The sequence below is a fragment of the Manacus candei genome, unplaced genomic scaffold, assembly GCF_025592945.1.
Source record: "Manacus candei isolate 608988 ecotype Guabito, Panama unplaced genomic scaffold, ASM2559294v1 h1tg000015l, whole genome shotgun sequence".
NCBI lineage: Eukaryota > Metazoa > Chordata > Aves > Passeriformes > Pipridae > Manacus > Manacus candei.
In genome coordinates, this window is record NW_026138063.1 from 16254955 (window position 1) to 16277235 (window position 22281).

General features: G+C 38.1%; 1 protein-coding gene across 4 annotated transcripts in view; it reads left to right on the plus strand.

Annotated features, from left to right (window-relative positions):
• SPHKAP (SPHK1 interactor, AKAP domain containing) overlaps positions 1 to 22281 on the plus strand; it is a 68400-nt gene that overhangs the window by 1113 nt on the left and 45006 nt on the right. For all 4 annotated transcript variants that reach the window (XR_007903614.1, XM_051781923.1, XM_051781925.1 and 1 more), the window contains exon 2: positions 17509 to 17611. Coding sequence is in view for 3 of the 4 variants with exons in the window: in XM_051781923.1 (XP_051637883.1) it covers positions 17509 to 17611 (103 nt within the window). In the remaining variant the exon portion in view is untranslated. The remainder of the gene's footprint in view (positions 1 to 17508; positions 17612 to 22281) is intronic.

A 22281-nucleotide genomic window follows, 5' to 3' on the forward strand; every position in this document is an offset into this window, starting at 1 on the left:
GATAGTAAAACGACGCATAGCTACCTGAACACGCAAGAGGAACTGCTAGGGGGGCGGGGGGAGAGACGCACGAGAACGCCTAAGTGGGTGATAATTACTTGCGGTAGAAATTGCTTTTATTTACCTGAAGAAGACAAAAAGCTTTAAAGCAACCCCTCAGAGAGAGTGGATTAAGTAGTGTTTCGTATCAATAAACATTTACTGACCAAAGCTTAATAATGTTTTTCTACTTTGATCTGAATTGCCTAATCTAGAAATAATCCTTTACGATTTCTCCCCTGGCATTTCATGGTGAAATGAGAAGGATTTAGCTTTTGTTGTTGTTAGTCATGGCTAGTAATTTTCTATACAATTTTTGCCCACTGAATAACAGAGAGATTGTACAAATTTTAGTATTTTATGGGAAGCGACAATCTGAAAGAGAGAGGGACACAGAGTTTAAGGCCAAAGAGACTTTTAGGTTATCTGACATGACATCCCATATTTCACACTCCACAAGGAAAATTGGCTAGAATGCAGTCTTGACCCCAGGATAAACAGATATTCCAAAGAGACAGTCTTAAAGATATTAAGAGTTAGACAAGCTGCTGCTTTCCTTGCTTGTGGTCTTGTTCTCATTTTTACAAATTTACCTCCTTATAGTCATACAACCATCTTCCAACTCCACACTATTGTTGCTAGGCTTTTCATCACTGCATGAAGGAACTGAGGAAACCAATACTACTCTATTCCAGAGCTCTGCCATCTGTTCGTCTCTTCATCCCAGCTATAGGCCTATTACCCAGATAATATTGCCTATTTCTGTAAAAAGGCCAAGGCTAATCTTGCTCATGTGAGCTACATACCTCCTCCTTCTTCCTGAAGAGTGATTCTTTTCCCATAGCTTAAGCAAGTCAGACTTCCCTACACCAAGAACCACAGTTCTCTCTTTCATCTCTCTTATCTCCTGAGGCTGGTATGTGGACAGCTGCTTGTTATTTGTTAATCAAGGTAACCTTTCTTTGCTGAACAGTGGTAAGCTTCATACTTTCTGTCTGTGAATAAGGATCAGAGGACTCCAGGAAAGAAGGTGACCAGAACAGTGAATAATTCATTCAGGTCATTCCTGTTTTCACCAGGAAATCTTGTGAAAAAAGCATACCTGGGAAGTCATGGGACAGATAACTTGTTATCATACAGCTTCATCTCATTATTCCCATCATAAAATGTTTAGGCAACTTTTAATTGAAATCTAGTTACAGCAGCTGTTGAGAAATACAAACTATGAATGTTAGCTTTTAGGAGTTAGCTTTATAGGCCTCACCAAAGAAAGTTTTCACTGTCAAACTGTTATAAATCAAATGTATTTTGCATCTTCCCTTCAGAATCATTTCAGGCACTGACCTGTTTCTGTGGCTGTTCATGCCTGATCTTACCCACCTACACACATCTTCCTAAACCAAGGCCACAGCTCTGCCCACTTGCTGACTTGCCTATCCCACATTATGATCAGTCCCCGAGTCCAGCACAAACTCAGGGTGCATGTTAATTCCTGCTCAGGGCCTTCCCTTCCTTTGGCTTCCATATCTGAAGGCAAAAAATGTAAGCCCTGGGTGTGGATGCCAACAGTTACTGCGGAGCACAGCAGGGCAGGAGAGTGGCCTTTGGGCATCCACTGATAAGTTAGCATTTCTAGCAGTAGCTTGCAGTGAACGCTCAGCCTGGGGGTCAGATGAGCAGCTGCAGAGAACTGCACAGAATTGGTAGCTGCCACTTTTTCTTCAAGCAGCTAAAAGACATTTTTGGTGCAGGTTGCAGTTGGGAAGCTGAAAATGTGGTCTATAACGATTTATTGTTTGGGAGTTTTTGTTTGTTTGTGGTGGGTGTTTTTGTTTAGTTTATTGTTTTTATGGTGGAGGGAAACCCCCCCTCCATATTAATATCTTAAGCATACCAGCTTGCACTTTGCCTCTTCAGGCGAGAGACAGGAATAAAAAATGCTAGAACTTTTTACATATGAGGCAGGAATTTATGTGTTTCTGTCCCCTTTGTTACTCAGTGACTATCTGGAATGCTGTTGCACAGAAGCCTAAGGACATACAACCACCCCTTTTGGTAAAACCGCAGTTTCTCTGCTCAAGCTTATGAAAGTAAACCCATACACATATGCAATTTTTGGCCAACCCTGTGTATCTGACAGTAATATTAACTGACAAATAAAAGTCTTCAGACGTCTCTTTCAGACTGGCATCTACACCTTTTGTGTGAATACTAGAAAGAAACAGAGGAATTAAAAATGTTTTTCAATTCAAAATTGGAAGCAGCACTAGGTCTTAGAAACAACATTAGACTGAATGGTAATTCAGAAGAATTAAAATGTATATCCACTCAACAGAGATGAGAAGTAGCAGTTTTTCTGTTCTAAAAAGTGAAAAAGACAAGCCCAAAGAAAGTCTGACTGTTTCTGAAAAAATTGCTCTGCTCTGCAAGAGGTGTTGTATCAGCACCACGAAATGGTCTGTGCTACATCTCAGTAATACCTGGTGTGTGGCACATACTGCACAAAGAATGGCTGAAAAAAGCCTTACTGGTTTTACAGGATCCTGTTGGAAACCAAGCATTGTTTATATTTGATGAACATGCTAGGGGTGACTGCAGATGTAAAGAAGTAAGTTGGGATATTCAAAGTTGAGAGGAGACCCAAAAGCCAGGTCTGGACCAGGGCTCCCTTACAGGCAGCAGGCATGTGGCTCACACTCAGTGCCACTGGGCACTTACACAGCCAACACTATGTCACAGGCAAAGCTCACAGCTGCTCTTGTGGTCCAGCAAAGCAGCCTGGATCTTGTGTAACAGAGAAATCAGATTTGGTGGATTTGTACTAAGATGCTTTTAGGAGTGAATCAAATAAAACTTTGATCCTTTAAGGAGACAAGATTGCAGGCAAAGACTCCACAACAGCAGTGGGACTAAGCTACAGATAACAATTAATTTGAATAAATCATTAAAGAAAACAGAACGTCAACAAAAATAAAATAAAACAGACAGAACAGCAGCACATAAACAAGACTCGATACTAAAAATTTATTTTGAAGAATTGTCAGTGATGAGTGAAATGAAATAAGTGAAGACAACTTCTTGGGATAATGGGGGCTGTTTAGTGAGACTGAGCACAGAGGCCACAAAGCTTACAGGAATGTTCTCCAGATTTTTCCACCTCTGTGAGTAAAAGAGAGCTAAGTGTATTACAAGTATTATTTAAATAAAAGAGGGCAAATAAAGAAATCCCCTGAACAAGAGTGTAATGTCAGAACTCTCATTATCAAGACAACTACATGCATTAGAACAGCAGCTGGTGTCACATATGAGGATGAAATTTGTTTTTATGCACTCATGCAGAACCAGTACTTCAGCCCAACCAGAGGAATCAGTTTAATACTTGCTGGGTATTCTTTTCATTTGCAAATTAGCAGATGAATTTGCCAGATGTTATGAGTGGAGTGGCCAGAAAATTTATCTAATGCTCTCTGGTAATTTTCAACATTCACCAACTTCTTACAATGCTAGTTTGATTGTCAGTGGTGGGAATTCTTGAAACAACATGCTGTGCCCTGTTTTCATGGGGATTTACTTTAAACAGTTCATTAACCTGGTTAACCTGTGTTGTTAAACATATGCAACAATTCTCAGAGATACTTTCTTTCAGTGAGGTCAGGGGAGAAAAAAATCAGCTGAAACCAGAAGGAACTTAAATTGTCAAAGGTTATAAGTCTGTGGATGAGGATTCTTATCGCGTGAGGAGCAGGACTGTGGGTAACAGGAAGAAGGAAACTTGCAGAAGTTGTAAAGAAATTAACTATATAATTTCCATGCTGTTTCACTAACGAAATATGCACTATAGTGACAAAACCCTACTGCTTATTTCCAGGCTTGCATCTCTGCTTTTTCCTTTAGTATACCAATCTCATCTGTTTTGAATTCTTTAATCCACCTTACCTTAGCCTCCCACGTGAACTTCAGACTTCTTTTCCAGAAAACATTTCATTAATCTCCTCTTTCTGTTCCTGCTCCAATTCCATGCATCACTTCTCCCCTATCTGACTGCAATGCTTGTAATAGTGTCCTTTCAGTCTGCCAATATGCATCAACCCTTGTCCTTCTTAGTTCAATCCTCTCCTTCTTCAAATATCCTTCCCCTAGTATAGACTTGAGAAACACTGACAACTGTAGGTGACAGTTTGAAACATCCACAATTTGTTGCTATGCTGTTCATTTTATGTATCATTTAGGCTATGACTCCTTCCATTAATTGCTGTAGGCACACTCATTAGGCCATGGAGGTTTTGCCATCTCCTTCCTCAGCCCTATATTAATCACTTTAGTCTTTCTTATTACATCTTGTTTCTTCAGCTACTCCCTGAGAAGGAGGGAGCAGGGCATAAACTGATGGGAGCCTTTATCAGCACTGTGGATAATGAACCCTAGCACTAAATCTGGTTCAGGTCCCTTCTCAGGCAACTGTCATTCCCTAAACCTGTGTCTAAGAACACCCTCTAAAGAACAACATTTTAAGCCATGATTGGCATCTGCAGCCAGAAACCCCATATTTAGACAGCACAGTTGTGTGCTAGAGATGCTGAGGAGGAGAGGAGGCTGAGAAAGCTCACTCCATTGAGGATACCAACCTGGGATCAACAGGGATCCCAGCAGCGTTCTCTCAAGGTATGCTGCTCAACTGGAGTGCTGCAGCTGCCTCTCAGGGACAGTATTTACTTAATTAACAGTGGAGAAGCAGCTTTAACATGAGGGACCAGGAATGCAAGCACTAAGAGCCACGCAGTTTTGAGCAGTCACTCAGAACAGGCAGTTTTAGGTTTTTTCTCAAAAGAAGAAGAAAAATTAATTAAATTTCTACAGCAAAACAATAGGTTTAATTACCAACTCCCTGAATAAAATGAAGCAGCAGCTCCCCCTCTCCTGGTGTGTTGTGCAGGCTCCTGGCTGTGCTCTCTGGGGAGAAGCGGGAAGGGAAAGCCTGCCTGGCACCCATGGGGATGATGCACTTTGAAAAACTTCACATCTATCCAGACCTCAGTGTCAGAAACTTGTGGGGGGGTTTTCCCGAATTTTTTAAAAATCTCTTTGCTTATCAGTGGATTCAAATGCTTCAGACTGCGTGTACAGTACACCTACCCTTCCTCCTGCTTCACTGAAAACAGAGAGAAAAAACTGTACTGCATATTTCTGGGTTTCTTTTTATAAGAACTACAGATTTAGCACATGCAGATTAATACTACGATTGCTGGGATTTATTTGGTGCCGATTTTGAATTTTAAAACTTCTGGATGGTTTTAATTATTCTTTTTAGTTTCCATCATTAATTTTCTTCACTTCAAGATTTGCCTGATTATTATTAAATATCTGGCTACTGCCAATGCCCATGGCACATAATAGGTAGTTGGTGTTTTTTATCAAAGCTATGTTTCCTCTTGGCTGTGGCATCACAATTTATTATATATCTAATTATTCTTGAGTGCTATGTAACAAAGTTTCCTTTCTAAGTCTTGATCAAATTTAATTTATCGCTGAAAGAGAAAGGACTTTTCTAAAACTTCTAACACAGAACTTTATGCTGCAGTTTATATTTCCCTGCTATTGAAATTCAGAACCAGCCAACAAGTCCTGTATAACCCTCAGCAGTCACTTTTAACACTGGGTCCTGCCCTCCACGCTCCATCCTAATCTGGCTCCAGGCACTTGCAATAACCAGCTTTCAAGTGTTAGGGGAGCTTTTTTGTTTTCTGGAAAAGTTTTGATCTATTATATGAATTGCTGGAAAGCCAGAATTCATTGAACTAAGACATTGTTGTGGTATAGTTTAAACTTTTTAAATAGAAAGGTGCACAGAGTTCCATGGGACTGGATTTTCTTCCAGCAGTGAAAAACCTCTGTGGTCCTCATGTAGTCCCTGTGAGATTGCATAGTTATCAGAATTTCATCTACAGGCACTCCATCAGCAGTGGAGCTGTTCATTACATGCAGTGGCTCTTCAGAATATTAAAGAAAGAAAGAAATGGTGTCTCGGTTTTCAAAACTGTGTTTAAATTAAGTCCAAATCCTTTTCCCCCAAGATTAATTTATAACTGCCTGTGCTATTTCAATTTGAAAAGGGAAGAGATCAAGTCAGCAGGGTAATGGTTCAACAACATGCTTATAGATTGTTCCTCTTCTATGTTGTCAGGGCAGTGTCTTCCTTCTCAGTGAAAAATGTGTTTTACCACTGTAGACATCTAATAAAAATGAACAGGTCATTTATTTTTAAAAGGAAAAGGTTTGTGTGCTGTTATGTTGAAATGAAAACTCATTATCCTTACATAAAGTCTGGAATAAGACCCTTCACTCAATAGGAATAAAAAATAATTGCTTCTTGAATATATAAAAATACAGAAGTAATAGCATGGCTATTAAGGAGCTTAGTTAAGTGATCACATTGTGTCTGCCAATAAATTCAATCCTAAACATAATATGTGCCATAAATTCAGTGAAATCCCATGGTCACATTATGCACATTCCTGAAAGTAGCATATATGAACCGTATCAATGTTCACAGGATGTAATTTAAATGTTAGTGTAGTTACCAAGCACCAAGTTTTGGTACTTTTACAAGTATAGCCATAGTTGTAAGATTATGGAAATCAATACTGTACATTATGGAACAGCACAACTGACTATAGGAGAGAGGTGTCTTTTTGTACTACCATCAGTAGCAGATTTTTATTTCATACAAGTAAAACTGATTTATAAGTATGCATGTATTTGCAACAGGTGATTTTTCTGATTCAGAAGGCAAGACTTGTAAGGGTGAGGCTTTTAAGGTATAGTGTATTAGAAAAATAATTGAGTAACTACTGAAAAAAATAGTGAAAGACCATAAACACATAATATAAATACAAATATTAATCCAAATCCAGTAATTAAAACAAACAAACAAAGAGGCCATAGGGCCAGGTTTACTTTGCATGGGTTGCTTTTGGATACACAGAACTAGACCTCTGTATTATACTGTTTTTCTCTAGCTGAAGTTGTTAAAGAGATTCCCCACTAATGAAACAATAATAATTATGCAAAACCTGGATTTAAGTGCATACCTTTTCTTTGACCATCTGAATTGAAAGAACTTAGACTTTGCAGTGTTGATCAGAGTAAAACTTAAACACACCCAAAGGCATAGAACAAGAGGCAAGCTCTACTCTAAATGAAGTTAATAGAAAGAGCTGACTGTTCCTGGGCTCTGCTGAAGCAGAGTAACATCTCTGCCCCGGAGACAGTGAGTACTTTCTTTCAGCTTCCTTCATACTTTTTTGGGACTTCTGGGTGCATTACAAACCACAAAAAATCCGTGTGCCATAGTGTTTTTATTTTTAAATAGAAACCTGGATAAGCTAATGGTTGTGATACATCTGCTCAATTTAGACACCGATTTTGTTCATCCAGTAGGATACAACCTCAGGGTCAGTTCCACTGAAGTTACTGTAGGAGCTTTCCCAGGCTGTGGTGCAAGTGAACTTGTCTGTCCCTGAGCTAACATCTGATAAAACACTTCTATCTGCAAGGACCAAGTATGAAAAAAGAGCAAGTGGCATCGAAGAGCAACTTAATCTCTTTCAGATTCTCTGCAACCAAATCCTCTCCTGCTGAGTGGATGACTAAATATTCATGTCTACACATAGTCTGGTGTATTTTTGCATCAGGTGTAAATGCAGGAATACTCATTTAGCAAGTACTCATGGAATCACACTGCAGGTACTGGTAAGGTTCTCTGAGAGCTTAACCTGAGCTCAGTGGTGCAGACAGTGCTGCTGGACCTTGTGCATCCCACTGTGAACAAGGTAACCATTTCAAGCCCAGGTTATCACAACAGTTTTATGGTTAATCTGAAGTTCATTGCAAAGCAGTCCCTGTTTACCTACATCGTATCACCAAGGGAAAAAATCAGATAAATTAATAACTCGTTGACCTGATTCACTGTTAGACTCTCAGAGATAATGTCCTACATTCCTTATGTAGAGTTAGAAAGGCAGTAGATTTAGGGGTAGAAAGAAGAAAGATTCGTCTTGCCAAAAAAGCTCAATCATAATTTCTTGGACTGAAATCTCATGCTTTTCTTGTGCTGGTGTAAGTGAGGAAGAAATTGAGAATGTTGCCTTTATCAATCCACTCAATCCTGTTAATCACATTACAGGTTTCACAGATTGAAGCAAGCTAAACCAAAGACAATGTTTGCAGTATCTTGACAGAATTATACAAAAGCATGTTTCATCATATTAGAAGTTAATTAAAAGCAGCTTCATTTTGTTCACATCTTTGAGAATGCGGTTATGCTTTTTTTAAAAAAAAAAAAAAATTTAAGCAAGTGGGTTTTGAGGTCTTGTTTTCTATGTTATCACAGATTGTATTTATTGACATTAACATAGCATCAAAATTTATAAGATTTGTATTCCTTTGGGATATTAGTAGTAAATCAGAATTGCTTGGGAATATTTCAGGCATGTAAAATATGTTAAAATAAGATTTGTTGTGAATAAGCAATGACAGAATGTATTCCTTGGCATTAAAATAACCAGAATGTACTCTGACATTTTAACTAGATAGTTTATGAATGTAACTGCAGGTGGTCATAGAAACAATACTGGATGCAAGAGAATAGGAAATTTCTATGAATATTTCAGATGAAAACACTTATATTTGGACTATTGTTTTATTTTTCTGGTGTCATTAGTCAAGGTAAAAACATATTGCTTTCTGAGCTCTATTATAATCGTAAACAATGTTTTGAAAGATTTAGCAGGAATCTAAACCAACTTGACTTCCTTTCAAATAAAAAGGGTTGGAAAACTGAATAGAGTTGAAGAAATAATACATTTACTAGATAGGTACTTCTGAAAGTAAAATATTTACTGTAATGAAATTGAGTTTAGTAGGGACCAACATTACAACTATATAGTGTCATTTTGACCAACTATTTTTTCAATATATAAATATGTTGGTGAAGCTGCCTGACCGAAGAAATTAATGACAGTAGACGACGAATTGCCTTCATTTTTACAGCTATAGAAATTATGTTAGAATTGGGTGATGTTATTTCTGAGAACAGAGGAAGAAGAGTAGATTCTCTATGGAAGAATATCAATTAAATCCTTGGGCATTGGCAGAAATGCAGCTCCCAAAACCCCCCCAACAAAAAAAAAAAAAAAAAAAGGGGAAAAGAAATAAGATGTTATGCTTTACTGTTCTGTGGCTTACAACTGGCTGGGGACTCTTCAGGCATTTGGAAGAAATATTTTGTTATAATTTCCTCTAGTATTCACAATCATTTACTTTTGTCCTATGGAGAGGTGCATCTTCAGCTACACTATGCTGAAGTCAGTTCTCATGATTTGTATTAGCACTGTACAGCATGATATTATGGCCACTTGGCTTGTCATACACAAACCTTGCTTTTTCCAAGACCCTAACCTGTTCCATAATTCTGATTCTCTGTTGAAAAATTTGGTTTTCCAGTATCACCAGTCCCTTTTAACTAACAGCTTTGCCCTTTACCTTTTTAAAGTAGCTGAAAGTGATGCTGCTACACTGCGAAATTACCATGCTTCTCCCTTAAAGGTCTGTGGACAAGTCAGCCCTTTCTTAATCTCATGATTCCAAAGCCAGATTTATTATTTCTGAGGAGAGTGGATACAAAGAATTTCAGAAAGTCTGCCAAACATTAGAAACGTTCCATTAAAAGGATGAAAGCAATGTTCACCTTCTGATCACGCACATAATCCTGACTACCTACCACATTTCAATTACACTTGTACAATCTATTTGATTTGTAATCAATCTAAAAAAGAAAACATGGGAACAGCTAGCAAGTTTTGATTAGCTACATGCATTTTCTATTCAAATAAAATCATGACATACACATTTACTTTTAAGTTATGAACATCTTTGTCACATTTTTCTTCCTTTCAGAATTGTTCAGTGTCTGTCTTGAATAGGATTAGTGAAAAGCTTTTATAAAGTAGATTTATAAAAATCTTTAAAAGGTAACCCTTTAAAAAAAGTTGTCAGATAGTGAAATACTTGATTGCATGTGCTGTGCTTTGAGGCCTGTTTTGTCAGTATTTGACTGTTGTTTCTCCGATGTGCCAAATGAGAATCGTGCTGCATGGGTTGATAACAAAAGCTGGTTGAGAAGCTTGACTGTGAAGTTTGGCTATATAATATAAAAAGATGTCAAAAAATATTTAAACTAGTTAAGCCAAGATTTACATCCTCCACATAAAAACACTGGTATCTTCCTATGTCACATTCCACTGGTTCTCCTGAAATGCCCAGCTGACAGTTTGTACACAGCATAAGAAGGAGAGGAGCAGTCAGTGAACACAAGTTTTTAAATACAAGAAACATATAAAACAGACTTGGAAAAATTACCCAGTGCTTTATGGCACGAAAGTCTAATTTGCAACATCTTTGATTTCATCTGGAAAAATGCTGAGAATTTCCATTTCTAGTTGAAATCTGCAGGAGCTGCTTGCACATTTGTTATGTATTTAACTTGGACCAAGTTTCACCAGTTTCCAGCTGTGTCACAATGTTTTTTCCATTATTTTTAAAGGAAGAAGATAAATAACATCACACACTTGGACTATTACATTGTACTGCACTAACAACATAATCTATATTAAGAATAGGCATTGCCATTGAAAGAACAGTAATAATATAAGTTGCTTAATAAATACACAGTCATGAACATTCTTACTGGAGAGGAAAAACAAGTGTTTCCTCCTTTGCCTCCTTTCTATAGCATGAGGACGAGTACTGTTCTACACTACAGCTATATATGCTAAGTGAATAAGGAATTTTTGTGGGTCATCTTTTTAAGAATATTTCAGATTTTATATTGTTTCTTTCTGACTTAGTAGGCTCAAATAGTAGCAAACCTATTGCTTTTGCTGTAGAGGGAATAAAACTGCCTTATTCTAATGCTTCTGTAATGCCTGTTTGTCATTAATTCAGTCTACATCTCTCTAAAATCCTCTTCCTGGTCAGCACTGCTCACTTAAGTTATATACGTACAGACTAATTGGTTTGAAGAATCCTTCCTTTAACAAGATTTCTTTCCTGCAGTTGAACCCTCAAGAGTGCCTTTGTTTCCCACCTGGCTGGTAGTCCAGACCTGAGTATAAGCTCCTTGCATTTGGGGCAGAAAAGCAGCCTTAGTTGCCTTTCAATCCATCTCCATAAGGTGCAGTCCTTTAGCCCTCCCTGAATTTAAGGGTCTGTTCCTTAATCTTTCTCAGGTTCAGTCATTCTTCTTCATCTGACCTTGCCTGGTCCCTAGTTGTTGATTCAGGACATCTTTTCGTACCTGCTATAAAATCCTCCAAATCAGGAACTCTGCAGAAGCTGTTGTTACCTACAAATCATTCTAGGCATTTTCTGTCATTGCCTTACACACCCCACCAGGGAGAGACCTCACAGTCCCTCGTGTGCCTTGTCTGTAGCCTCTTCTGCCATGGGTCCAAGCCTGTTCTTTCTAGAAAGTTTCCTTAGTAAGTAGCCATTTTACCAGCATAACAAAGGTCCATCAGGAATTATCCTAAAGCCATGTCAAATCCAGGGGTAGGTGGGAAAAAGGCAGGCCTATCAGCTGAGTGCAAAAGCCAGTTTGTATTGGGTTGATTCTGTCAGTAAGCTGCTGAAATCCCAAACCACCAACCCAATCATCCGTCATTCAGCTCCTGAGTGCCAACTCTTTGGTTTGATTGTCAGCTCTCTCAACTGAATATATCCTGCCATAACTATTAAATGTGGAGGAGTTTGTCAGACTTGTACATAAAGCCTTGTTATTTTTTCTTTAGTAATTCAATCAGTAAATACAGGAAGGAAGGAATATTTCTAAGTAGATCATATAAAATTCAGTTAATTTGTTTACATTTATTCTTTAGTAAAACTTGACTGTTCTTTTATAATATTTTAAAAACATGATTTGAAAGAAGGGTAATAATTGCTACTGCTTACAGAGGCTTCTAGATTTGTTTACTTTTTTAATTTGGAGCAGAATAAAGGTAATTCAGGGCTCTTTCAGCATTGTGAAGTGCACCTTAGCATGCGTTGTCTTTTCTCTGCTTCTGTTTTTCATCAGCATGTAGCTAAGGACCTGGCCTGTTTGCAGCTGTATCACTGATAAAAAATGAAATGCAAATCAAGAGAACCCAATAGACACTGTGAAATGAGCAATCTGAATATAAAGCCCTTAAACTTTGAGTCTTTTTAGTGAACTGATCTGTAAAACCCAAGAACCTGTTAGACTGCATAGACAATGAGGAGAAGTATTCAGTATTTTCAGTTCCAAGTGAAGTCAATAGCAGCCACGGGAGACTGAAACAAGTCTATGAATACCTTACAAGATGAGATCCTGATATTGCCAGTGATTATATTCTGCACATGGATTCCAAATCCATAACAAAATCAGAAAGACATTTGTTTGAGGTATTTATAGAGCATCTGTTTGACTAACCATCTGTGCTCTGATTGAAGTATACACATGGTCCAGACTGAATAAAAACCATTTATATGGATTAGAATAGTAACTTTGACACTGTTATATCTAAAGGTTTTGCTCCTAGTGACTTTGCTGACCTGTTTACACGTAAAGGTAAATTTTAAAACTGTAAGATCTGAAAGGTAGCCTGAGGAAAGAGTGTAACTAGTCTGTCCACTTCAAAAAGGCTTTGAAGTTAGTAGATGTTGTTTGAACACTGCATGCCTTTCAAAACTGCTTCTTGCTTAGGGTCTGGATTAAGCTGACTGCCTTCCTCAGTTTCTGACTAGCTTTTGGGTTTATTTGTGAGGGTAAAGGTAAGAATATGCAGAGGTATTTTACTGTGCTTTCGCTTCTATTTCAAAATGAGATTCATCCCTTTTTTGTTGTTCATGGTGTTCAGTAGAAATATTAACAAAACATTAGAAATGTATCTCACTATAGCTTGGAGTTAATTGCATTGAGAAATCTCACTGTGTTCATTCAGTTCACTTCCTTCAACATTATCTTTTTCATGGATCAGTATGTTTTGTATGTTCAAAATGCCGAGATTAGGAATCATAATGTAAAGATGAAAAGCAGTAGGTTGTAATATGATTGATTCAAAAAATATATATAATGGTCATTTATTTATTGAGATTACTCCTTAGGAATGATGATTGAACAGTGAGTTTTTGGAAGCTGGTTATGTTTGTTCAAGATAGTAGAAAATTGAAGTTTCTGATATTGTTTCACAAGATTAATTTTCTTTAGTGATAACCTGGGGAATTCTTTAAATTACCTCATCTTAGTTGATGTAGCACCATCTGCCACATCTGCAAAGAAGATAATTATTTTTAGGAGCAGCTGTGGGTTTTTTGATTAAGTCTTGAGTCATCGAGGCCAGTATTTTTGAATTATTCCACATAGGAAAGAATAAGCAATTGGTTTGCATTTTGGTCAGTAATAGAGGATGTATTGTTATTACAGTTGGTGACATAAATCTCATAGATATTTACTGCAGTCCTCTAATTTCCAAGAAATTTTTTGTGAGTGCATTTAGGTTGTAGGGGAAAAAATACCACTCTGAATTCATGAATCAGTAAGAGAGTACCTGGTAGAAAATTAGTGGCTGTAGAGACTCTTCCGTTAATAGAAATGTTAAAGTGAAAATGACACATTCTTAACACTGAGTCATAGGTCCAGGTTCCAGACTTCAGTTTCAAAAGCTGAATTGTGGATTAGGACCTTTCACCAAAAGAAAACTCCCCAAATGAGCCATCCCTTAACAGAGATTCTTTGTTATCTCAGTGGCTTTCATGATAGCACCAAGTCAGATGAGCACATCTAAGTCAGATGAGCGTTCTCCATCACGTACTAAACAAGGGAGCCAAGCAAAATTGAGAACTGGGACCTGAAATCTTCAACAGCTTTCTTTCTCTTGTAGAGGAGAGGCTCCAATCTGTGCCAGATGTCTTGAAAGACCAGCGCTTTGTGTAAACTCTTAGTGTGAAGTAAAGAGTACATGAATGCAGAGCTTTCAGTGATGAGCTGGCTACATCTCTGCAAGAGCTTCTTTCAGCTTCCTGCTGTTGAGGAACTAATGAGACCAGACACTTTCTCAAAGACAGAATAGTTTTTCCCTGGGGAGTTAATGGAAAGTAGGTTTATCTTTATTTCTTTGCTACAGAGTGAAGGTGGCGGAGCTGTATGGCCTGAGGAGGGTCTCTTGAGAAATCACACACCTTGAAAATGAAAGCTTAGAAAGGGTACCCATGGGATAAAAAAAAGAGGGAACTTTTACTGAGAGCTGAGATAAATGAAAAAGAGGTGTTTAAAAGCCAAACCTGTATTCCACATTGGAAGAAAGACATGAATCTGAAGGTATCTAGACAGGACCTTCACTGCACCCCCCTGAGTTACGGAAGACTCCGATTTGTGGCATTGGATACCCAGCCTGAAGAAGCACAGCTAGGTGCTCATTTTTCCATAAGTTAGCATGCACTGCAACATGTCTACTTTGTGTGATACCTATAGGTGACCATGTAGCTGACTGACCATCAGTAGTGGCTAAGCTATGAGGAAGTGTGTTTGTTTCTCTGTACTTCTTTTAGAAATTGCGTACCCATAAACTCACTGACGAAAAGGCTGTGGGGTCTAAAACTGCTCTCCTATTTTAACACTTCTTTCTTAAAATAGTTCTGCTTTTCAGTGGCAGTGAAGCCTGACTGCTTGAACCTGTTTGCAAACAGTGGAAGCCTACAGTTCATATCACTGGCACAATGAGTGTTGAACTGCAGTGCAGCAGGAGAACAGGGGTTCTGCTCTGCAGTTGTGGCACAGGAAACATGAACCTAACACAAAGAAAGAAGCCCTGAAAGTCTTACAAATACTTGTAAATGCATTGCCCCTTGTCCTGTGAAACACAGCTGCTGATTCTTCCTGTGCTCCAAGTAATCAGCTGGATGTGGCTGAGGACTGGGATAGCTGACAAGAGAATTGAGGTTTACCAGATTTCAGTAACACCAAAGGCAGTTGTGTTTCCTGTCTGAACTTCAGTCAGAGATGGAACCTTGTCTGTTTGGAAACATTTAATGGCAGTCTACAGTTATTTCACTCATCACATACTTTTAACAAGATTTTCTCTATTTACCAATGAAAAGTGGGCTTATTTTGAGAATAACACAGATTTAAAAGGATTAAGAAGATTTTAAAGATCATTTCACTTCCCACATGACCAGAAGAAGAGATTTACTTCTGTATGGGACATGTCATGTGCTACCCATTACTGAAGTATCATCCAGAGATAGCACAGATTTATTAGTACTCCAGAATGTGACTCTTCAACTATATTTTCCAGCTATGCTTTAATGTACTATTCTGCTTGTCCTGTTTAATTAAGTTCCAAAAAAGGCCTTCATTTAGTGGTCAAACTGTCCTCTTTGTTGCTTTTAGACTCAGCAACACTTCATGCACTGGCAGTTCAGTTCCCTGCACATGGTGTAACTGAGAGCAAATCGTCATTATCAGCATCTCAACTCCCTGTAGGGAGAAGAAGTGACAAAGCCACTCAGTCTTTCTCTCAGTGAAGAGCAGGAGGAAACAATGAGCTTTGTACTTCAACCTACAGGTCAGACCTGATCTGTAATTTCCTTTCAGGTTGCAGAAGTGATGCATCTTACAAAAAGAGGCAGGGCACAGCTTCTGCTGGGAGTAGTGAGTTTTACCTACTACAGAGGCTGCACCTAAATGTGGACTTATCAAGGAGGATATATAATATTTATATATAATAATTATATAATATATAATAATTATATAATTATATAATATTTATATATATTTATAATATATAATAATTATATAATATTTGACCCTCTGAATATGAGGTGCTTATTTTTAATGAAGATATAAAACCAGAATTGACTTAATATGTTTTATGTCCCTCATTCTGTTAAAGAACTCTGTATAAGGCCAATAAAATGTTATTTTGCTTTGTCAAATGCCAGAGAAATCACTGCCCAGAAATGTTACTGTTTATCAACTGAGCAAGGAAGCAGAATTTTGTAAACAGGCAAAAGTACTTTTTCTAGATACAAAGGGTGCTGGTATCTTCCAGAGTATTAAGTGGTATCACACTTTTCAAGTGAAGTCAGTTAACCCTCTGGTCTCACTTCTACATTTGTATTCAATCCTCACATGCAATTCCTGAAGTTTTCCCCAGTTGGCAATTAATAAGCACTAAGTTAGTTTTATATTTTTCATTCACTCTTTTAATAGCAGCACACCTAGATACTTTTCTTAAATAATTATAGAAGAACACCACACACATCAGCAAAATTCTTTTTTACAAAGTTACTTATCAGTGGGAATGGATATATTCATGTCTAGTCCTCAGTAGTGTCAAGTGAAATGTACATCCATGGATCTTTGAGAGAAAGGTAACCTTACTGATGCTTGGCTGTAGATTTGGGGGGGGCGGGGAAAGGGACAGTAGCCTAAGTAACCTCTTCTTAACATATTGGTTTAAGCTCCAGTAAAAGATCATTGCTCAAGCCATGGCAACCTGGTCACTCATTATGGTCTATCACAACAGGCTCCCCAGTCTCTCATAGATGACTTCCAATAATTAAAAGCACTCTAGAGACCCAATTTGGGAAACAGAACTTGACCATGTAGGGTACTCTTTCCCTTGTACCTTTCTGGAGAAATAGCCCTTTAACACTCTGTGGTAAAGGAGGGAGAAACTTCACTAGTGTGGAGGAAGATCTTACAAGGCTGGCCTGGACTATTCCAGAAGAAAAGTATGAGGGGTGGTACCTGCAGTGTGTGCAAATAACTTGGATGGGAGAACTTGTCTTTGTGGTTTTATACTTCACATCTGCACAGTCCCAAAGCAAATATATTTGTTGTGTACAACTGACTCACAAAACAGAGTATGAGCACGACTTACCTTTGCTCTAAACCCACAATGTATTAAGCAATTCCATGTGGATTACAGAATTCTAGCTCTCCTGTTGTGTTTTTTACTTTTTAGTCACCACCCCTTTACTTCTATCCTAGCAGGTAAAAATGCAGCAAATATTTCTGTTGTTTACGAAGCTGAATTTATGCAACAAGTATTTCATTTGCTGTTCCAAGCTGTCTGCTTATGAAAACAAGCTAGTATCACTTTTTACAGTGTCATTCAAGACAGATATGATTATAGGCAGTTTGTGCTATCCTCTAGTCTTCAAAAGACATCAGTCTGCTATTTTATATCCAAAGCATGAAGCTCAGGAGAATCTCCCAAAAAGGGAAAATTAGCAATAAATGGACTAGTAACATCAGCAAGGAGAATATAGACAGCTTCCTGTATTCTGTTACCTCTCTTTACTGAACTGTGTTTTGGTATTATTGGAGTTATTTATGTAGCTGAGTCACTGGAAAGGTTTTTGGGGGCTTGTTTCTTTTTTGTTCTTCAGCACCTTTGAATCTCCACTGATGCATGAAGTCCCAGAGCGCCAAGGCAGCAGCACAGACAGTTCTGCAAGCAGTTTGGGAAGCTCTGTCACAGCATGTAAGAAGGTAACTTCTAAGTTTATGTTATATTCAAAGTCAGATATATACATGGCTTTGCTTTTTAGCTTTTTCCTTTATTGAGGAATACAAACTTAAGTGATACTTAAAGGTCTTGATACAGAAAAATAAATTATTGTTGCTGTTATGGTATCTTGCAGTTTCTGTCTGCTTGGTCTATGAAACAGGTTTTCTGTCCTCCCTCATGTCTGACTGGAAGGGTTTCTACAACAGGAGGTGGTGTACATTGCTGTTACTCTTTCCTTAAAACAGGTTTATATGTACTTATTTAATTTAGAGCATGTGGGAGGGAAAAAATGGCACCTGTGTGTGTATGTGTGTCATTAGGAGAGCTCAGATGTTAATTTATGCATGTAGATAATTTCAGTACAACTGAGAATACAGAAGTGAAGACCATGGATGCTTCCTTTTATTCCTCCTCCCCAGAACCATGCTATGGCAGAGGAAAAGGGGGCACTATCAAAGACTATTAAGGAGGACAGGCTATCTTTCACCTCTCACTTTGCAATAACCCTCAGAGCTCTACTGTCTCCCACAGGCATAATTCTAGAGCTGAAAAGACAGTATTTGTTATAAACCTTTACAGTTCATTCAGTTTTCCTATAATTCTTACTTTTTTCTCCTCCTTCTTTAACTAATAAGAATAATGCTTTCCTTTTGGGTTTGGAGTTTTTTGTTTGTTTGTTTTCAAACTAACAGCAATATGTGTTTATGTATGTAAGGAGAGAGAAGGATAAAACATGTAGATGCTAAAGATTTATTTTCCTTATCCTGAAAACCACACACAGAAATTTTGGTAGATATAATATCATTGATAGAAAAAAAAGAACTCAATAAAGTGGATATGTATGCTGGGACTGGGCTTCTCTGGCTCGCCTCAGCATGGCTAAAGTGTCAATATTTCTTTTGATCAAAAGGTTCCTTTGCAAAATAATACATGATTTTTAAAAAGGCTGCTGAATGTAATGGGAATCTTCACATAGAAAACCTACTGTGTGGGAGAACATCTTAAATTTTCATTTAATCTCAGAGTTGTCTACTTTATGTAAGAGTGAAGGACAGTGGCACAGCACTGAGAAGTGCTGTCGCTGTCTTTACAAATGCTCCTGCTTGGTCACCTTCAGAAACATCACTCTCTTTTAAAGGCTGGGCTTTACCACATGACTGAGAGCTGCTTCACCTCTCTGATCCCATGAATTTGAACTGTTCATTGGAACACGAGGCAGTTTTATGATTGTCAGCACACTAAAATAAGTGATTCGCTTCTGACAACACTTCTGACAAACAGCAGGATATTTTGGGCTTCTTAACAGCATTGTCACAGAAAGTGTTAGTGTTCTTTTTGTGTGTGGAAAAGGATAAAGAATTCTCTTTTAGCCTCTGCTAGGTACAGTGATTTTTAAGTTAGATGTGTAATTGGTGGTGGAGTGAAATGCTGTGGGTTCCTGCTGCAAGGGAACAGTTTAAACTTGCAGATTTGAGTAATTGTATTTGGCATGAATGGCTCCTGCCAGGAACCATATGACACAGAACCTGAATGAATGCAGAAGATGTGCCCCTTGATAGCTCATTTTATTCTGTGTGTCCCACTGTATGTCCCACTTTCCTGTCTTTTTTGATGAGTAGTAATTAACCAAAGCAATTAGGATGATCAGTCATGAAGACGCAGATGTTTCATTTGTGGAGCAGAGCTTTTTTAATGCTGTCTCGGTTATAGATATTTAGTGTATTTTAATGTCTTATGATCTAAATCAGGGAGCAGGAAGCTGTTACACTAAACTCATACGCAGTATTTTCCTCTGGGAAAGAGTGACTTTTCTGATCCACACTCTGCTAGAGGCTGATTTAGTTCATTGATTCCCAACACAGTGAGTAATGCTGACGGCTGAGTCTCTAGATGAGAGTGGAAAACTTTTTTTAGAACCATGAATTACTGCTGATTTCACATTTAGTGCATGATGCAAATTCATCCTGAATTATTTTCTGAGTGTGATGATCCTGCTTCGAACCAGATATGCAGCAGTATAGTGTGTGCAGCTGTCACACGAGTATGGTCAATGAATCAAGTTCTGCTTTCGGTTGTACCATTGCAAAGCAAAAGCAACCTTGCTGAATTCAGCAAAATGCTAACAATATGTCAGTGGGATTGGCCCTGAACTTGTCTTAATTAGATAAGAATGAAGAGAAGTACAAGACAGGAGGAGGAAATTTTGGCAAGCAATACTGTTTGCCTTAAAAGTGCAGAAGTGCAGACTGACAGCTGAAGCTGTACAGGCTTAGGTTTCTTACGATTTGGTGCAGACCACCTCAGTATATTTTGAACCTATGCTTAAATGCAAAAGTGGCAATAGGAACGTATTGGTAGAGATCTGAGGAATACCAGTTCTCACGTTGCTTTTGATTAATTATTTAGCTCTGCTAATTTAGGTCAATTCTTTCAAGCTTATACACTTTTGATCATTGCAGTCATACGTTATTTTACTATAAGGACTTCAGTATATTCCCTTAAAAGCATGAATATCCCAGCAAGTTCTAATGCACATATAAACACATGAACCTATTTAACCTATGTAAGGAGAATTGCCTTACAGCAGCGAGGGGCTGTAAACAATATTACATTCACTTTTACCCTATGTTTGTCTTTGACCATGATAATATGCTGTCTGTTATCAAAGAAATGTGCCCAAAAGTTCACATGGCTTCTATAGATGCATTTTTGCACAGCAGGTGTGTGGAACCCTAACTGTGATCAGCACTACAAGGTGGCCCAAATTATTCTTCTTTCACAGAAGTACTGATGGGAAGGCTTTCAGCAGTAATATGTCTGTAATGATCCTAATGCAGGAACTTGTGTTCTGTAACATGGAGTTTAAACTCAACCAAAGTTTACCCCTCATTCCTACCACTGCTTACTCAAATGTCACCTTCCATCTCCTGACTTCCATTCAAATATGTGTAAAACCAGGCCATGTGCAAGGAGGCCTCTTGCACATGTTCCCTCATGCCTCCCATTCCCAGAGCACTGTCTTTTCTGGGTAATTTCTGGAGGCTTTCCAGATGACTTTAGGCCACCCTGTGTTCCTTAGATTGCTGACCTCTGCCAGCTTCTACTGCGTAGACTCAAGTATATCTGGTTTTATTTTTCTTACCTGTCTTTTTCAAATCCAAATGCTGCATAATCATACTAATGTTCATTTCCTTGAGGTTACTTAAAAATCACATGCTGTCCAAAACTTCCATGTAATAATTTCTACCCTTGACTTCAAAGTCTGTTATGAAAAGCTGCATACAAAAAATTAAATGCAATATAAAGCTTTGCATCACACCATCCTGGTGTGACCCAAGCTTGGCAACTATGACCTGACCTGACTGAAACATTTGTTCAGGAGAGTTATTTCTTCTGCTGCTGCCTTACCAGTATTTGCTTCCTGATAAAAACATCCTCTGAAAGAAAGATGGAACTGCCAGGGGTCATTTAACATCCCACAGGAGACAAACTAGGTGAAGTGTGGACTACACTGATCATTTCATGGGTTTTATCATCTACAATACACTTCTGCTATGATATAGCTGTTCTGAAATGCCCACCTTATGAGAAAAAGAACAGTACCAAGGATTTCTGCAGCTTGTTTCTGGATGATAAATTTCTGCCTATCACACCTTCTCAGAAACTGAGTTTTGGGAAAGAAAGATCTAAAGTGATTAAGGCTGAAGACAAATCCACTGTGACTTTTAAGGAAATGAAACAAGATTGCTGGTTACAGTAAAAGCTATTTGAGCTAAAGAGAACTATTTCCTGTGTATGAAAATTATGTCTTAAGAGGTAGAACTTCAGCCCCTGAGGATGAGAATATCTAGAATCCAATGAAATTTGAAATCATATATGTATGTAGATATATATGTGTATGTGTGCATGTCTGTATAAGTTCAGTTCTATATGTCTTCATAAAAGCCTCAGAGGATAGTAATTTTTGGAAATGAAGAAAAAAAATGCTTAATTCTAGATTTTACCAACCAGTTCATAATGCTTCAGTATTTCCACATTGAGAAAGATTTGCTTTAAAAAAAAGAGAAAAAAAATGAACATGTTATTACACTAACAGGAAATTGCTTCTTTGGAATATGGAGTATATTATTTTCCCTATCTAGTCTCAGGGTTGGTTATGGTGGCAGGAATCTTTTTGCACTGAGACAGGAGGTTATAAAACTTATTGAGTGCAAAGTCATTCAACTGGTAAACAAGATTAGCCAGCAACCCCCAAACAGAGGCTGGTGTTCATGTGAAGCATTCATGAGCCTTTTTCTTTCTCTGAACAAAGTCTTTGGGCACAGTACTTTTTCCAAGTATTTTGTGAATGCTAAATTTGTATTCAAAAGCTCTTTGGAAGAAATCCCATAGCAGGGCTGGGATACCAAGAAACAACCACCACAAAGGTGGAAAGTACCGAATAAGGGCACTGAAGCAGGGCAAACTCAGGACTGTGGTGTTCCCAATTAACTCCTCATCCATCTTCTGCTGACTGTTATTCAAGAATCAATATAGAATAATACAGAGAGTGAAGTATTAACTACCTAACTGGCTTTCTACCAGAACGATAAAAATTAGAGTGGGTTAGTTTGTGGGTGGTAACAAGCTTACCTCTGAATTGCCCCTGATA